The sequence below is a fragment of the Pleurodeles waltl genome, chromosome 2_2 (genome assembly GCF_031143425.1).
Source record: "Pleurodeles waltl isolate 20211129_DDA chromosome 2_2, aPleWal1.hap1.20221129, whole genome shotgun sequence".
NCBI lineage: Eukaryota > Metazoa > Chordata > Amphibia > Caudata > Salamandridae > Pleurodeles > Pleurodeles waltl.
In genome coordinates, this window is record NC_090439.1 from 23493058 (window position 1) to 23511507 (window position 18450).

Sequence of the window (18450 nt, forward strand, 5' to 3'; positions counted from 1 at the left end):
AGACCTGCACTGGACTCTCCTGCTGCAATAGGACATAGAGTCCTGAGGCTGGAGATGATCCCTCAAGGCCCTTGGAAAGCTCACTGCATCTCTTCAGCATCCTTCTTTCTCAGCATCAGGACCACTTCTTGGCTGGACTGCTTTAGAGGAGGAGAAAACCTTGATGACTCCAAGACTGCCGACTACGACAGGTAACCTATTTACCTGGACCCGAGTGGTCCCTGTGACTGACCCCAAGCTGTTGTGGCTAACCCAAGAGGATTCGAACAGGAGTTTTAGCCTATTGATTACTAATTGCTTGCAATGATTTATTGCACTTGAAAGTACTTTACTAACATTTTAAAAATCCTATTGCCGGTTTTCCCCAAGGATTTCTGTTCCTTAATGTCTATTTAAAGCTAAAAACACACTATTTGTATAAAGTTGTGTCAGATTTTTATTGTGTAGTGTTTCTTACTTACCTGTTTTGGTACAGCTAAATACAGCACACATATTTCTTTGATTAAGAAAGATCGCTCTATGCCACAGCTACCCAGGTTCAAGCTAAGTGTTTTGGACCTGATAAGTATTGTGACATTATCACATAGTGAGCTCTCACAACCACACCACAGAAAAATACACTTTTCTACAAAAAGGAATACAGGGGTTAGCAGAACATGAGCATCAGCCACATTCTCTCATTATTCTGGAGTCTGCTTTAGACCAGAGGTGAGAGAAGGCCTATGAAACAGCACACTGATTCGCCATTCAATGGCTTTGCTTGGCTCTCTGATGAATCAAGCAACCACAATTACTAAAAAAGAGCTTTTGTTTTTCACGGCAGTGGCATAATTGTAGTGAATATCCAGCTTTCAGACCCCATATGATACCAATAGCTTCCCACAGAAGACATACAGAACTTAATTTTTCTGGGGACAGCAAAGAAGCAAAGATCAATTCCAAAGTCTAGCAGTAGTTAAAAAATACAATCCTTAAATGATGGACATTCAATGCAGCCTCATACTGTCGATCAATTTGGCAATACATTGAGATTCATTAAGATATGTTGAATTCATCTTTCCCATCAAGCATTCCCCTGAGTTTTCACATCTAAGTTAGAGGTCATACAAGGGCATCAAATCAAAATTAAGTATTGAACTGAAACTTTCCAACTCTATCCAGGTAAATAGGAAATATATACCAGTAACACTACACCATCCCAAGGTTCTACATTTACTGTTATATTTTCCATAATCTCATGAATGCTTAATTTTAGATTTTTGAGGTCAAAGCTGCTGTTTGGTCCACAAGCAGACCCGAGAATGGATTGCTAGCATAGCTTCCTCCCAGCAGTGGCTGTGTTATCAGAGGCCAATGTTTCAAGGATGCTTAGGTACAATCGGTTTTTCCCTCAGCACTTTGAAGGAGCCAACCTGCCAAAATAGCCTCTTCTGCTTAAATGGCTTGGACGACATTCTTGTTTGCCCGCCAGGATATTGCCATCTCTGCTACCTCATGGGTGGGAGATGGAGTAAAATCTACTTGAAGCAGGTCTGTGGAAAGCACTTTGTCAAAAGTCAGGGAATGCCACAATTACCCTAAGTAAGTTGCTTCTATTTAGAATGTCATGTCGGCCTCTGGAGAGGGATGTGGAAGTGACAAGACTTATATTGTTAGCATTGTGTTGACCATTCACAACTAAAAGCCCTGCGTTGTGGTTTGCTTTAACTGACCTTCCCCACTGTAGGACTTGACTACATTCGCTGGTCAACCATTCAAGAAGATCTGCTTCAGAGACAGACGTGTTGTCCTATTAGCCTGCGGGCTGTATAGGGAAACCTTATAGGCCGTTGCCTGGGAGATCTGGTTGAACTTGCAGTTCCTGGATAGATTTTGTTCTTGCGAGAAGGAGGATTTGGGTGGCCATTGTTAATGCCTACTTGCTGCTATAGGGCCGGGATCAACTAATCTTGGCCTGATTAAGGATATGGTCTGTCGTCCGAGGTGAAGTGTAGCGTTAGAGGCTCTCGTTATGTAGTCTATTGGCTCTGCTCCCAGTCCAAACACTGGATTTTGTAGAGTTTGCAATTAGACCCAAGTAAGATGGCCATTTGGGAAGGAGGAAGGTTGTTTGGCCTGTAGGAGAGGAAGAACCTGGGGCCCAAAATGCTTTCAGCTGTCGTTTTTGGGAAATCGCCAATTATGAGGGTGCTGCCTAGAACGTGGGTTACAATTAAGACCCTGCACAGGATTCCCACTAATTTCATCAGCCCTGCCATTTGGTGGCAATATTGGGTGTCCTGTTCATTGTGGACTACTAGGTCTGGTTGTGTCTCCTCACTATTTTCTAAGGGTAGGGTTGTCTGGTGAAATGTGATGGATGGTATAATCACTACTTTTCACAGCTGACACTTTACATTTTTTTTTAGAACAAGTTTTTTTGACGAATGAATATACACAAGACTTGGAATTTTATTTTGTTCTAGGTTTTGAAACAACTGTGGTTCATCCGAGACTGGTATCATCTGCTTTTCCTATAACACTAGTGGAGACTTTCAGCTGTGGATATTTAATGGTGTACTACTAGGGGTAGTCAGAATATGTTGGTGCTCCATTAGGTGCGCCTCCTCCAAGCATAGGGACTTCTTACAGTCAACAATGATTGACAATTTCTTCAGGGACTTCTCCCAGTTTTTGCAAGATTGCTCAGCAGTTGCAAGGGTCCCTTGCTCGGCTTTTTTTTCCCCTCCCTAAGTGAGTCGGTCACTGCGCATTCCGTTGCTCACATTCTCCTATCTAGTGTTACAACGTCAGACGCTATATTACAAATGGCTGATGTTTGTGTAGTCAAGGCTCCTGCTACTATGGCTAGTGTTCACCACATGATTTTCATAATGGCAAGTACAGGAGGAGTTTCGGGGACGTTTGTGCCGAACTTACTCCTCTTTTGGGGTGGAGGGGAAAGCTCCCCTAGGACTGAGCTCTGTGCAGTGCTGTTTGAGCTGGCCACACTAGGACCTGAAGACGGTATAGGTCTACTAGTCCAAGGACATTCTCATCTAGTCCAAAGGAATCAATTGCATCCTTTGATAAGGAGCATGGGAAGCACAACATAAGTGATGCATCAAAGGGGGGACAGCTGGCTCAGTCCACAGTCTGGGTGCAGAAGAATTGGGCATTACAGTAGAGTGAAAAGAACAGAAATGCCCTCGTGTTCCAGATCACTGTGGAACATGGTACTTGTAATAATGTTGTGAGTTCAGCAGCCAAGCAAGACCGGTGAGTTGGCAGCTGTTAATTTAGACTGCTTGTAACTGGAATTACAGTTGGAAATACCGTCAGGCTTGCAAGTTTGTTTTTTGTGTCAAAGGGCTGTGTGAGGGCCTCTCCTTGCTTTGTTCACCTACCAAAAGGAGAGAAGACAAACTTTATCCTTAAGGTGAATTACAAAAAAAAAAAAAAAAAAAAAAAGAAACACATAGGTTGCTTAGAATGCCCGTGCTTAGGGGCTTAGTTCGCATGTTGTGGGGATTCTGCTTAAGTTTCACATTGGGCTGTGATTCAAATGAAGCATTTGTGTGATAGTAGTGCATAATTTTGTTTGGGGATATTTTGGTGGGTGACCGTGGCTTGGGGTGGTTAGCTGGACCCTTGAGACAGACCGGTACTGCAGTTGCATGTGGTCAAAGTAAGAGTCTGGGGGACAGGAGGGGAGCAAGAGTGACTGGCTGGATAGCAAAGGGGTGGATTGCAGGCTGTATGCACCTTGATATTTGGAAGGTGTCTGCTGAGCTTTGTTTCGTTTTTCCTTCTTTAAGGGTTCTCCCATTTAGAGTCAGCCCTGGGTCTTGTGAGTAAGTGTTCAGTTTTGGGCTGTAATGCAGAATAGATGGTAAATCAGGGTCTAGGTTCTAAAGGGAGCCTCGCTTTTTGTCCCCTGGTGTTTCACTGGGCTGGACTCTCATTTTTGTCCACTGCCAGGCAGACTGGCCTAATAAAAATAGGCTGATCTGTCCCCAAGGTGAGTAGTAATGGCCTAAATATAATTTGCCTCCAAGGGAGCGACCCTTGCCTAAAGGGGTCGCTCCCCACATCTAAAAAACATAAAACAAAAAATAATCCCTGGTGTCTAGCGGTTTATGCCTCCCCTAGGGGCAGATCGGCCCAATTAGAAACGGCCGATCTAAGGCCAAAAATAATTTTCCACCCAGGGACGCGACCCTTGCCTAAGGGGTCGTGCCCCTTATGCATAAATACCACAAAAAAAAAAAAAAATCCCTGTTGTCTAGTGAGCATCGATCAGGCAGCAGAAATGCTGAGGAAGACATCAAAGGAAAGGAAAGGCCTTTCATTTGATGCTTCTCTTGCCTCCTCCACAATTTGTTTTAGGCCATTTCTGTCCCCCTTGGGGGGGCAGATCGGCCTATTTTGATTAGGCTGATCTGGGGGGGCAGAAACCACTTAAGCACCAAGGATTGGTGTGTGTGTGTGTATGTGTGTTTTGCTTGGGGGGGGCTGGGGGGGGAGAGAGACAGCCCCTTGGGCAAGGGTCGCTCTCCACTGTGGTGGCTACCAACCAGTATGGGCATGGTTATGCCCCCAACCCAAATGAATGGGGTACCAGTCTTTCAGCTCTTCCCCGCACACTAAAACATCTTATCCCACGGAAAGCAAGAGGACATTTGATTATTTCGGGTTTTGGTTTTACATTTAGGCCATGAGAGCTTGTTTAACTCTCAAAATCATCCCACTTGGAATGGGGAGGGCTGCACTTTGGGACGCCGCCATGTAGAAAAATCCACAAGACCTAGACACGTCTGAAAACTAAACTTCTGGGTGAGTCTAGGGTGGTGTGCTTCACATGTACCCCGCACCATATTCTTACCCACAATGCCCTGTAAACCTCCAACTTTGTTCGAAATCAGACATTTTTGTGATGTAACCTTCCGGAATCTGCAAGAATCCACAAAATTCCTACCACCCAGCATTGTCACATCTATACAGATGACAAGATCAGTCCCACTTGACAGCCTAAAAACGTATTTATTTATTTTTTTTCCTTCCCCAAACTGCCCTTTTGGACCTGCTTTGGTTCCCCCTCATTTTTTACGTTTTTGGCTCTTCCCTGTCACAGGCACTTGGTCCACCTACACAAGTGAGGTATAATTTTTACAGGAAGACAGAGGGGAACGTTGGGTGGTAGGAAATTTGTGCCGGCGATCCCACACAGAAATGTGGGGAAAAAAGAAGAAAAAAAAAAGTGATTTTTTTTTTTTAAAGCTAAATTTGAGGTTTAGTGAGGATTCTGGGTAAGAACACACTATGGGATCCACGCAAGTCACACCACCCTTGATTCCCTCAGGTGTCTAGTTTTCAGAAATGTTTGGGTTTGGTAGGTTTCCCTAGATGGCTGCTGAAGCCAGGACAAAAACGCAGGAGCCCTCACCCCCCTCACCCCCACACACAAAAACAGGCAGTTTTGTATTTGATAATTTTGATGTGTCCACATAGGGTTTTGGGGCATTTCCTGTTGCGGGCACCAGGCATACCCGCACAAGTGAGGTACCATTTTTATTTTGAGACCTGGGGGAATACTGGGTAGAAGGAAGTTTGTGGCCCCTCTCAGATTCCAGAACTTTGCAGCACCAAAATGTGAGGAAAGTGTTTTTTGCCAAATTGAGATTTGCTAAGGTTTCTGGGTAACAGAACTTGGTGAAAGCACCACAAGTTACCCCACCATGGTTCCCCTAGGTGTTTAGTTTTCAGAAATGTCCAGGTTTGCTAGGTTTTCTTAGGTGCCGGATGAGCTAGAGGCCAAAATCCACAGCTAGGTACTTTGCAAAAACACAGGTCGGTTTTCTTTGGGAAAACGTGATGTGTCCATGTTGTGTTTTGGGGCATTTCCTGTCGTGGGCACTAAGCCTACCCACACAAGTGAGGTACCATTTTTATCAGGAGACTTGGAGAAAACTCTGGGTGGAAGGAAATTTGTGGCTCCTCTCAGATTCTAGAACTTTGCAGCACCGAAATGTGAGTAAAGTGTTTTTGGCCACATTTTGAGGTTTGCGAAGGATTCTGGGTAACAGAACCTGGTGAGAGTCCCACAAGTCACACCATCCTGGATTCCTGTAAGTGTCTAGTTTTTAAAAAAAATTCACATTTGGTAGGTTCCCCTAGGTGCCGGCTGAGCTAGAGGCCAGTATCCATAGCTACGCACTTTGCAAAAAACATGTCAGATTTCAGTATAAAAATGTGATGTGTCCATGTTAAGTTTCCTGTCGCAGGCACTAGGCCTAACCACCATTTGAGGTACCATTTTTATGGGGAGACTTGGAGGAAAAACAGAATAGAAGAACAAGTGTTATGCCCCTTGTCTTTCTCTACATTTTTTCCTTCTAAATATAAGACAGTGTGTAAAAAAGAAGTCTATTTGAGAAATGCCCTGTAATTCACATGCTAATATGGAGAGCCCAGAATTCAGAGATGTGCAAATAACCACTGCTTCTCAACACCTTATCTAGTGCCCTTTTTTGAAATACAAATGTTTTCTTGTTACCTATTTTTCACTCTTTATATTTCAGCAAATGAATTGCTGTATACCCGGTATAGAATGAAAACCCATTGCAAGGTGCAGCTCATTTATTGGCTCTGGGTACCTAGGGTTCTTGATGAACCTACAAGCCCTATGTATCCCCGCAAGCAGAAGAGTCCAGCAGACGCAACAGTAAATTGCTTTCAAAAATCTGACATTACAGGAAAAAGTTACAGAGTAAGACATGGAGAAAAGTGGCTGTTTTTTTCACCTCAATTTAAAAAAAAAATGTATTTCACCTGTTATTTTCTGTAGGAAAACCTTGTAGGATCTACACAAATGACCACTCGGTGAATTCAGAATTTTGTCTACTTTTCAGAAATGTTTAGCTTTCCGGGAACCAGCATTGGTTTCACACACATTTCTGTCACTAACTGGAAGGAGGCTGAAAGCACACAAAAAAAGTAAAAATGGGATATGTCCTAGTAAAATACCAAAACTGTGTTGAAAAATTTGGTTTTCTGATTCAAGTCTGCCTGTTCCTAAAAGCAGGGAAGAAGTTGATTTTACCACTGCAAACCCTTTGTTGATGCCATTTTCAGGGAAAAAACACAAGTATTCTGCAGCCCCATTTTCCCCCACCTTTTTGAAAAAAAATAAAACGAAATTTTCGTTGTATTTTGGCTAATTTCTTGGTCTCCTTCAGGGGAAACCACAAACTCAGTGTACCTCTAGAATCCCTAGGATGATGGAAAAAAGGACAAATTTGGCATGGGTAGCTTATGTGGACAAAAAGTTATGAGGGCCTAAGCGAGAACTGCCGGAATAGACAAAAATAGGCCTGGCACCTGAGGGGGGAAAAGGCCTGGCAGCGAAGGGGTTAAGGATTTAAAAATAAAGAAGTGGTACAGCAGCCCAGGAACATCAGTCCTGGAACTGACGTGAACTCCTTTTAAAGGTGGTTGTGCACAAGTGATCAAGAAAAATAACATCAGTCATAAAGCAAGACAGCTAAAGGCTGAAGTGGGCTGACCCACTGCTGCACGTTGTATGCTGTGGTGGGGGCAGAAAAATGTGAATGGCAAGTCAGACAATGGATGATGAGGGCTAAACCAAAGCTCCTGTGTTTGTATGTATCTTCTTATATTTTAATATTATTTTTGGTAACCATGAGGCTCTAAACATGGCTAAAGTGATAACAAAGCCAGACGTAAGTGCACTCACAGTTATAATTTTTGTTCTTCTAAGGTCTGTATGTGTTGCTATGATGACAAAAATGTATGCCACCACTACAAAGATGCAAAACATACATGCAAGTGTTGATTCACAGAGATCTATGCGAAATGTCAAAAGTCAGGCACCTCTCAAATGTCACTGTACTTTACTAGCTACATTTACACATTTATAGCTGGTACAAAAACAAAAAAAGAAAAACGACCCAATTACATTTAGTATATAGCAATAATCAATCTACAAGAAACTCCAAATCTAGAGAGACGCAGAGAAAAGAGGGAGCGGAGTCATTGCTTAGATAGTGCGGGACCACACATAAATGTCCCTTGGGGTATCAAGCTTCAGATGTCCCCCATATCTAAACTGGTCAGTGAGTCAAAATTTGTCAGTGGACGGGGCACCCGAGGGTCCTTGGGCAAATACAATACCCAGAGGTTTCTTGACAGGTACTAGTCATTTTGATCCCTGGCCTGGGTTCAATCACATTTTATCTCAGAGAGGTCTCTAGAACCATAAGGTTTGGGGAGACTTTTTCAAGTTACAGAACCCAAGAGAGGCCACAGCTTTTAGAATAACTGATAGGTAGTAGTGAATAACTGATTTTTTCACCATTGGTTTCAAATCAAAGAAAAAAGTAATGATTTGTCAGCATATGTGCTCTGTTATGTTACAAACTGCAGAGTAGGTCAAAATGTGGCAACACTGGAATTTCTTACCTTACTTCAAAAACAAAATACCCCCTTGATCAGCTAACACAGTCTGCCCATTAGTGCAGAAATAGCTTGACAAATGTGGTACAAGTCATGGTCCAGAAACAAAAACTATGGATTCATGAGATACTAGTTGACACCAGTCACCATATACAGCAAGGTACCTTCCACGTGTGTGAGGCAAATTCAACAGCAACACAACATTTATGTTGGGAAAGGAAAGTAAATCTTGTGTGATTGGGCAAAAACAGATTCCCACATCTGTTCTTTTTAGGTGGCTGTACTATGTGGTAGAACATAAGAGGCATTTGATGTGAAGGGTGAGGGCGTGTGCAGTACAGAGTTTTATCCCAGCATCAATACCCTTTCCATTGTAGGCATTCATATCCCAAGGAACACCACATTTGGAAACTTTGCTTAAGATAAGAGAAAAGCACTTACTTTGTGTTATCACAACTGATACTGTAGAACATAAAACTGCAGAGGCAGTAATGATCCTTGAACAATCTCCATACAATTAAGTTAAAAACCTTTGAACAATAATAATACTGACCAAGCAGAATACTGCTTATGAAGTTGATTGTGACGTACCCGTTTGAGTTGTTGATAGGCCTCTATGCAGTTGAGCCATGCAAGCACTGGACCTTTGTCATCTGTGGAACCACGCCCATACAGTTTGCCTGCAAGAGTAAGATTATTTTGCATGAGAATGTAGCCAACTTCGCATACAGCGGTACCAAAGAACAATGTTAATAAGTTTGATTTTGCGATTTGCTTCAAGCGTATTAATAGGCAATCCAATACTTGAATGTTCCAAAGAACACACATTTGCCTATTCATTTCTCAAAACACACACCATTGGCGAATCTACTTACTGGGCAGATTTTCCACTAATGGGAGTGCAGTATATAGTTGGCAAAACCTTCAAGTCCCAATTCTGATTAGCAGGATTTGGAAGTTCAAAACATAAATTCCACTTTTCCAACCGAACGTTGCACCAAAGTTTGAACAAGTGTTATGAATACAGCACTGAGACAATATGCTGAGCACAGAGACAAGATTCGGAGTGCTATTAACAGTATTATCGTGTTTTTTCCTGTAGTTAAGTGCAATTTACAGCCATATTACTGAAACTGACTCTAAAGATACCTCCCTCAATTATACACTACATACAAGAAAAAAACTCAGTGGCTTTGCAAGAATGTCTTGTGCACTAAAGCAAGCAAGGAGAATGCACCCCTCCTCCCAGTCAGTTGCGGAAAAAAAAAAAAAAAAAAAAAAAAAAAACACAACCATAATTTAGGTGCAGGATACCTCTCACACTCTCGCCCCAGACATGGCCTGGACAACTTCACCTTGTGCACTAATGTTGACTATGCCCTTCGCCTTGAAACCAAACACTAACTGGAGAATGATTTACAAAGCGGTCAGTTGTATTACCACGGTTGAGAAATGAAATGAAGCAACATGAAAAACATTCATTTAACTGCCGAAATATCTGTGTTTAGCAAACGTACACTGTAGAATGATGCACAAATCATGTGATGATTTTACACACCGTCATCAATGTACAAAGTAATTAGACGAATTTAATAAAGACACAAACTACAAATGGTGCTGTGATTGTTTACTGTCCATCAGTATTGGAGCCAACGTCCTCATTCACTCATCTTTTCAGAGGGCAGCCATATAGAGAGCAAGGCTTGACGGGAAAAGTAAAGCATGTGGACACAGTCACGCGCCAGTTTCTGTAAAGTGTATTCAATGTTCCAGAGTTCAGTGAAATGGATTCCAAAAAACATTCAAAATATCTTGCCTACTGTTAACAAGCTTACACTGGAGTCCAAGAAACTCATTGGTTTATTGATTAACAGTGGATGTTGAAATCTGGTTCAGCGGTCCAAGTTTCTATGCACTTTGGACTAAGCAAATATCTTCTACCACAAAAGATTGACTAGAAGAGTCCATCAAAGGTCAAGTGGCAGAGCAACAACAATTCTTCACCACACCCACTTAGGGATGAAGGAACTATGGGCACTAAAACTGAACAACTGAGTTGATTGGTTACTATTCAGGCTTAGTAGCATTACTTTGTTTTCACTGTAAATCCAAATCCTAGGTTATAATGTGACATACTGTAGGAAAGCTGGGCAATGTTGGCTAATACTCAAAGTTGAATAGTATGCCACCAAAGAGTTCAGTCATAAGCTTCGGTGACCCCAATATTAGGTTTCCACTAAACTCCTGGCCACTAGTCACAGCACAAAAGGTCACCGACAGGCCAATGAATATCAAAAGAGGTGCTACTCTGAACTAAACAAATACAGTGGTTTTAACTTACAACTTCAACTACTGCAAGCATTATTACGATGCCAAATATTGCGGTTTTAATACAGACCATCCAAATCACAATGAGACAAACATTAGCACATAGTTTTCAGTTAGGAGTGTACACAAGTGGTAGGCAGGGATGGGAAATCTCGAACTAGGGAGCATACAGTCAGTAAAGTCAGCAGCAGAATTACATAATAAGAGTGTGGAAAACACTGGCATTCATTCAAGTCTCTTTCAGGTTATCAGCTAACAACGCCTAGTCTTGGCAAGTTGGTGCACTGGTCATTTCTGTTATTGCAATTATACGTTAAAAAAAATGAATCATTCAGCTTGAACACAACGTAAAATATGCTTGCAGAACAAGTTTTAGATTAAAAGAAATTATATACACAAAAACTTAACCACCGTACATAATTTTAATAGCACAGTACCGGTGTTTCAAAGAAGCCTTATGAATCAACTCTAACTTTAATGCATAACAAAAAGAAAGCATCTTAGTGGTGCAGAGAAAATATACTATTGGCTTTGAATTACCTTAAGCTGGAGACATATTTTCAACACATAGGGATAACTAAAAGAAATACATAGAAAGGATATAGAATAGAAAGAAAAACACATTGGCTTATTAAAGTATCGACCGAGCAGCACAGACACTGAAGTGCACTTCTTTTTAGGTGGACATGCAGATGTAATCAGGCAAAATGCCATCACTCACAGTGCAAGATGGCCAGTGGCTGAAGTGGGCTAATCCCATGCTGTATGTTGAAGTCAGTGTAAACAAATTGTGAAGAAAAACTGAACAGACCAATGGTGAAGAGGGCTGTCCCAACTTTTGGTAAGTAGGGTTATATGATACAATTCCCATGTACAGAGATGTACAATATATAGTTACAAAATGTGGTACTCAACAACTTTTCCGATAAAGAATAGGTGTTCAGTGCCAAGACAACCTGTTGACCAACTGGACACAAATGTTTGCTTTTCCACTCAGTTTGTCCAATGTACTTAAATTTAAACTGTAACAAGTTGACACCGCTTTTGCAAGTACTAGCCAGCTTTTTGTGAACCATCCGTGAGCAATGGTTAGCGGCAGAGCCAATGAGATGGAATATTTTTGGTTCCAGTAACAAGCTAGACTGCTGCTTTTAAAGCTACTGTGCACATTATATAAAACAGTCTGGGTGTCATTCCCAAAGTTCTATAAAGAAGAGTCAACCAAGATCATTGCCTCAATCCCATTAACACCGTAAACAGGTCACAAGATCAAGTGCTAGTCAATGGGCAAGGAAACTCTAGCTAAGATGACAAAAGATGCCTTGGCTATAATTAAAAGTACTTCAAACATTTTGTGGAGCGTGTATACAAATCCAGCCTCAGTGTTCAAGTAACCTTAGAAAGACCCAGAAGTGCTCCTTGATTTCAACAGTCTGCCTTCAGGGTATTGTTCCACATGATTTTGTACAATATACAGGAATTGAGAGGGAATACAACTGGTCTTCTGCCTCAAAAGGTCAAGGAGTATCTCAAGTACACCAACAAACCACTGAAAATAAATTGAACAGACATGGTGCAAAAACTCCACCTGCTTTAGAGTTATCCACAGAAACTGCAATCTAAAGAACTTGCAAGTGTACTTAATACTTCCATTATTCTGCTAGTGTACTCTAACCTCAATACTACAATCATTCCCTTGCACAACTTGTGTAAACAATTCACTATCACGACTTTGATAAGATTACTTTAAATTCAATTGGTTAAAAACATGTAATCTATTCAAAAGACTCAGCAGAAAATAAACAGGGTTACAGCGGTCATTGATTAAGAGTTGGATCAATAAACTCTGCACTCTTTAACAGTTATGAGGAAGCTTGGGATCTAAAGTACAAGGCACCTTCTCGTTGTTATGGCAGACAGAGCTAAATTATCCTTGCTAAAAACAGGGATGACGACTCACTGACAACCCTGACCGGCAAAAGTCCCTTTACGACTAGAAGGCACACCTCACAAACTGAATGTACTGCCAACTCTCCACATTCAAGAGTGGACTAACTGGTCAGGTAAACATTTATAAAAAAAAAAAAAAAACACACACACACTCACACACAAGGATGATGACTCTAAACATAAACCTGTGGGCAGCAATATAGTAAAATCTGAAATGAGACAGTTATAAACCAAAAAGATACACATACTCTTAGATGCACACAAATGTCCCGTATCAGATTGTCAACAAGAACAGAGAGTTGTGGTAGCTGCTACTTTCAGTTCTTTTTTTTTTTTTTAAGATCTGATGCAATTTATGTGCAAGAGGTCACAAGACAGTGAGCAACTGACTGATAGACAGAAGCAGAGTCAGCTTTTCGGTCTTGCCAGTGGGTAATAATAGAAGAGAAATAAGTGAGAACCCCTAGACAGGTATACTACACCCAGAGTCACAAGACAATCTAAAGTCTCCATCCCGTAAGAGTAACAGCTTCCCTTAAGAGTAACAGTGGATTTCACTTTGCAAATGTATGACAGATCCCAGAAAATAATTAGTTTAAGATCTTTGCTACCACTCTCATAGAGCACCATGTAGGGCCTCATGAAAGCAATATTTGTGACTAGATACTCTTTGGGATGCAATTCCCCTCCTGCAGAACCTTTTCTGGTGGGATGAATACTCACCTGGAGGATGGGGTGTATGAGAAGGTTCTTACTGATGTGATGTGTTAAAGAGGAAGAAGGGTAGACCTGTGTCTAACGCGCACTCTAGCATATCACTGATCCAGAAGAACATTAATTACGTTTATGAGGATATTAATATCCAAATAAAGTCAATAATTCAGGAATGTTTCCATACAGGTTTCTATATTCAGTCACAAAGGACTGTGGATGCTCTAGAACTAAGATTTGAAATAATTCCCCTGGGTTATTTCATGAGGAAGTTCTCGTATTCAATAATAATTGCTCTTACAATGGTTTATAAGTGTAAACACCAAGTTCACGTATTGCAGTTTTGTCTTTGTGATTACCTCTGAACAAAGTGGGTGCTCTTTCTATAAGATGTTTACGGTGGACTTTTACATGCAAGTCATCAGGGCTCGTTCTTCCATTACTACATGCATGTTGAAAACAAGTGCAGATAACTTTATTTGGTTGTTTGGTAATCAAGAATGCGACAGCCTGATAGACATTAGCTGTCCCTTTTTATTCACAAAAATGTGCATTTATATTTTTATGGTTTCAGCTGAAGAAACAAAAGGCTTAGACAACAAACCAAATGGACTAAAGAAAGGAAATCCTAGACAAACAATCCATTCTCTTTAGAGCTCAGATGATCAGAGAATATCCTGCCCTTAACCAATGGTGCACACTAACTTAATTGACAGTAAGGGTAAGGAAGAGGATATAAAGTGTCAGTGAAGTAAAACCCCATCACATAGTGTTCCACTTAAATAGAAGTAGGGCATGGAACTCTGCATCTTACCGTACTACATCCAGCCCTCAACGGTGGTAAGACAGGTTTCAGTTTTGTACAAAGAATTATTGTGCATGCTTTGCCAACTGGGTTGGACAAACAGCAGAACAAGAACGCAGCCAAACGTGGCAAGGCTAACATTTTCTAGGAGATGTCTAATGGAATATAAATATAGCTGCATACTTTAACGCCTCTTGTAATGGAGAAACTGGAAAAACTGATCTGCAAACAGTTGGAAAGAGGCACTGTACCAGTGCACCAGTCCATTCCTGATGATTCTGCCCACGTCCTGCTCGGTCCAATTAAATGGATGTACAGCAAATCAGTTTCAAAAATATCAAAACACTATTCTAAACAGCATGAACTCCAGCTTCTGAAAGCACATAAAGGAAGGGAACTAAATGAAAAGTGCACTGGACTGAATTCTGGCCACTGTAGCTGGAAATATTGTCCGAGACTCAACAACACACTTCAGAAAGCAATTAAGAACCATGCTAAACATCTCAGCCCACTCCCATCTACTTTTTCTTCTGCTCTTTAATTTGTTTTTTCTTTCTGTTCCTGACTCCAGTGGCTCTATGGATTTGGTGCTTTTAAAATCCTCCAGCAAGCCACTGTCTTCAACCGTTTCATGAATGTGCAAATTTGCACTTGCCTGCACTGAAGTCCAGCTACCACTTCTGCAAGCTAACTGTAATGATTGTGTTATTTTTCAATTTTGTATTGCGCGGAAGTAGCATACCATAGGTAACTGCATAAGTGCACAAAATAGCACTTGATAATGCATTTAAGAGTCCCTGACCAAGAACCAAGCACTGCTGCACCTCCCTTTCATCAGAACAAACTCCATTTACAAGAGCTGTCAACGACTGATGACTCTAGCAATTCCCCACCCAGCTTACTACAGTACGCTGCTTGCAAGTCTTTTGTGTGGACAAGTATATTCACATAGTTACAGGGCTATAAAGGCATAAAATAGGTAATTTCTGTGTTATATGCAGAAGAGTTTGTATACCTAGCAAAAACAGGAGATAATACAGTAGACAGAATAGTGAAACGTACAGCACACTCAAAGTGATCTAAAAAGAAAATACGTTTTCATATGAGTCAAAATAAAAGGATGACGGGGAAATAGGTCTGCTGCGCAAGTTCTTATGTAGGCTGAACTGTTCTGCTAAATAAATATTTCTCTCGGAACTTCTGTTAGGTGCTGGGAAAATTAACATTACACTATCAGTTGGGTTTTCTGCAAGGAGGGCATATGTTAAATTATACAAAAAATGCAATACAGGTTAGTCAACTGAACCAAGCAGATCACAATTAGTAAAATTCATATTTGGTTTTGGGTCTGTGTAAGCATGTGAAGTATGATAACATCCAACAGTTCACACAGCCTGGTTAATAAAAAATTCCCTCTGGCGTCAAGTGGCACCATAGTGGAGCCAAAGAAATAAAAAAGGACGAGAATCTGCTTCTCACAAAAATTTTACTTTGCAATGGCTTATTCAACCTGGTCTTAGGTTTAGCAGACGGGGTGAAGAGGAGGGGGAAGCAAAATCAGCTAGAAGCACATCCAGTAAGGAAGCTTGGGCATCTAGGAAAACAGGTCCTTTATATCACCAGAAGATGTCTGCATTGACAAATAACATAAGCCACTCCAGATCTAGTAAACAGTTTTGACACAGGTACTCACCATCTCTTTCCTCCAGGACAAAAGGCTCACTGTCCCAACCATCATCCAAGGCTGCAGGCTGGACGTCCAGATGTCCGTAAACACAAACTGTTTTCTTGCCTGGGTCCGAGCCCAGTCTGCCCAAAATAACTGGTGGAAGTGGAATCTCAGTGCCATCAGGGAGCTTAAAGACAAACCAGACCAAAACAATGTTACTGTTTGCAAACTTTTAGAACTCCAGTAACACATTGTATAACCAGTGCTGAGCTGCATTTTAAAGTCAGTATCTGGATTATTAAAATAAACACCAAAACATATATTTGTTTACAAATTAATAACGCTTTTGAGAGGCCACAAGGGATTAGTGAAGAAGGTAGCACTTAATCTGAGTCCCACAATATGACTGGGGAGATATCCCAATAAATTGCTGATTGACCAGGTGCCTCGTTGTGCATTTCACTCAGCATGGTCTGATCACTCCGGTGAGACAATTAGCAAATCATGGCTGCTATTGGCAGCCGGATCCAAAGAATATTCGCAAATTATTGTTTCTAGTTTGAGATTTTAAATGATGAAAAGATTAGCCCCTTTGGAATAAGTTAACAAAGGTCGGGTGCAGCATCAAGGCTGCCTTATTACTACAGGCATGTGAAAGCCGGACCGTAAAACAAGCTGCGCAGGTATAAACGCAACAGTGTATGACATAAAACAAAATTGTTTTTTGCTGAAAACATTTGTGACACGGGGCACGACCCTTATATCCATTCATATACATGCATCAAGGCAGTGCTCCAAACTGCGAAAGCCCACTTAGACATCAGGTCCCAGGTTAGTGTATCATATATAAAAGCAAACGTGATTTTTTTCTTTATTTCCTGATAAGCCATTCTTGTTTTACTTTCTACCTTCAGAAAGCTCAGAGTGGTTAATGGCTTCACTAGAGGTGCCAGACACCCTTTCAAAATTAGAAGCTAGGTGACAAAACAAAAGGTTCTTCATACTTCCAAACTATTTGATTCTCTTCTCACCTTCTGTTTACCAACATCGACTAATTCACAGGTGCCACCCAGGCGCTCAATCTCCTTGGCAGCGACTTCCATCATCCGCTTGGTTTCATCTCTTTTCTCCGGCCATGCAGACACGCTCTGGATTGCCACCCATTCTGCCAAGCGCTGGGGTAAACAAAAAACAGAATCACAATGGAACTGACAAAAATTGTATTTTGAACATTAGCATGCTGCTTGGAAATGGAAACCTCATCTGTTGCTCTGCAGAACAATTGTTGCTGGACTTTAAAAAGCTATTCAGGTAGTTGGTAAGAGCACAGGCATGCAGAGCTTCCAACTTAGAACAAGTATTTGTTTAACTGCTTTAACATTGCTATCCTTTAACTTACTTATGTACATTAGATCTGTTGAGTACCAGTGTGTTAGAAATTGGGTCTCTAGTTGGCAGAGGTTTGCACTCTGCCCAAGTAGGGACCGCAATCCTAGTCAGGACAAGTAAGATACACACTGAAAGTTTACCTGTGCTCACCCTCTGGTAGCTTGGCACAGAACAATCAAGCTAAAATAAAGAGGCGATGTATAAAGTATTTGTGCACACTCACAATAACACAGTGAAAACACCACAAAAGGACTCCAAACCAATTTTCACAAATAGCCAGTATTTATCTGAGTCAAACAAGACTAAAACGACAAAAATCCAACATACACAAACCAATTTATGAATTCTGAAAGATTAAATCAAAAGGAAGTGCTTAGAAGACAATAGCTCTCATCCAGGGCTATTTGGTGGCTCTGGACAAATTCAAAAGTTCAGTCCAACTTAGATGGCGTGCAGGCCGGGTACAGGACCCGCTGACAGTACCTTGGTTGTGTCGAGGCTTGGTGACAATGGGTTGATCCAAGAAAGGAATCAGTCGCGCTTGCAGGCAATGCATCGTTTCCTGATCAGGCAACTTTGGTGATGAGTTGAGGTCCAGAAGCGATAAGTACTGGTTCTAATGCCTCAACCGAGCTGTGGTTGTGTTGTAAGTCGGGGTTGTTGTGTTGTGCAGTTGACGACCATGGCTTCTGGGCAGGCAGCAGTAATACTGACATTTCTGCAGAAGGATGCATCGGTTCCAATCGCCAGTGTCACTGCATCCGTTCTTGTGTTACAGCACCACACTCCCCTCCAAGGGCCCAGGACCGAATTTGGCACCACTTGGCAGAGCAGGATTCACAGTAAAGGAGCCCAGGTGATGGCAGCAAGATGCAGGTGAAGTCTTTGATATCCCTGAGACTTCAGAGACAGGCACCAAGCTCAGTCAGCCCCTTGAAGAAACTTTAGGCTGCAGGATGTAGAGAGTTCGATCCAGTCCCCTCACTCCTAGGCAGCCAAGAATTAGCAGGCACTGGGCCAACACAGCAGAGCAAACTGCAACGTGACAGCCCCGCAGTCCTTCTTCCTGGTAGAATGTCCTCAACCCAGAAGTGATCAAAAGGCCCAGTACTTATACCACAAAAGACCTTTGATGTAGGGATAA

The 18450-nt window shown here is 41.6% G+C and overlaps 1 protein-coding gene across 1 annotated transcript in view; it reads right to left on the minus strand.

Moving 5' to 3' along the window:
- Positions 1-18450, minus strand: part of LOC138279857 (cytosolic non-specific dipeptidase-like) — a 124067-nt gene that overhangs the window by 98775 nt on the left and 6842 nt on the right. The window contains exons 2-4 of the mRNA XM_069219436.1: positions 16949-17092; positions 15942-16104; positions 9046-9134 (exon numbers count right to left, since the gene is read on the minus strand). Coding sequence (XP_069075537.1) covers positions 9046-9134; positions 15942-16104; positions 16949-17092 — 396 coding nt within the window. The remainder of the gene's footprint in view (positions 1-9045; positions 9135-15941; positions 16105-16948; positions 17093-18450) is intronic.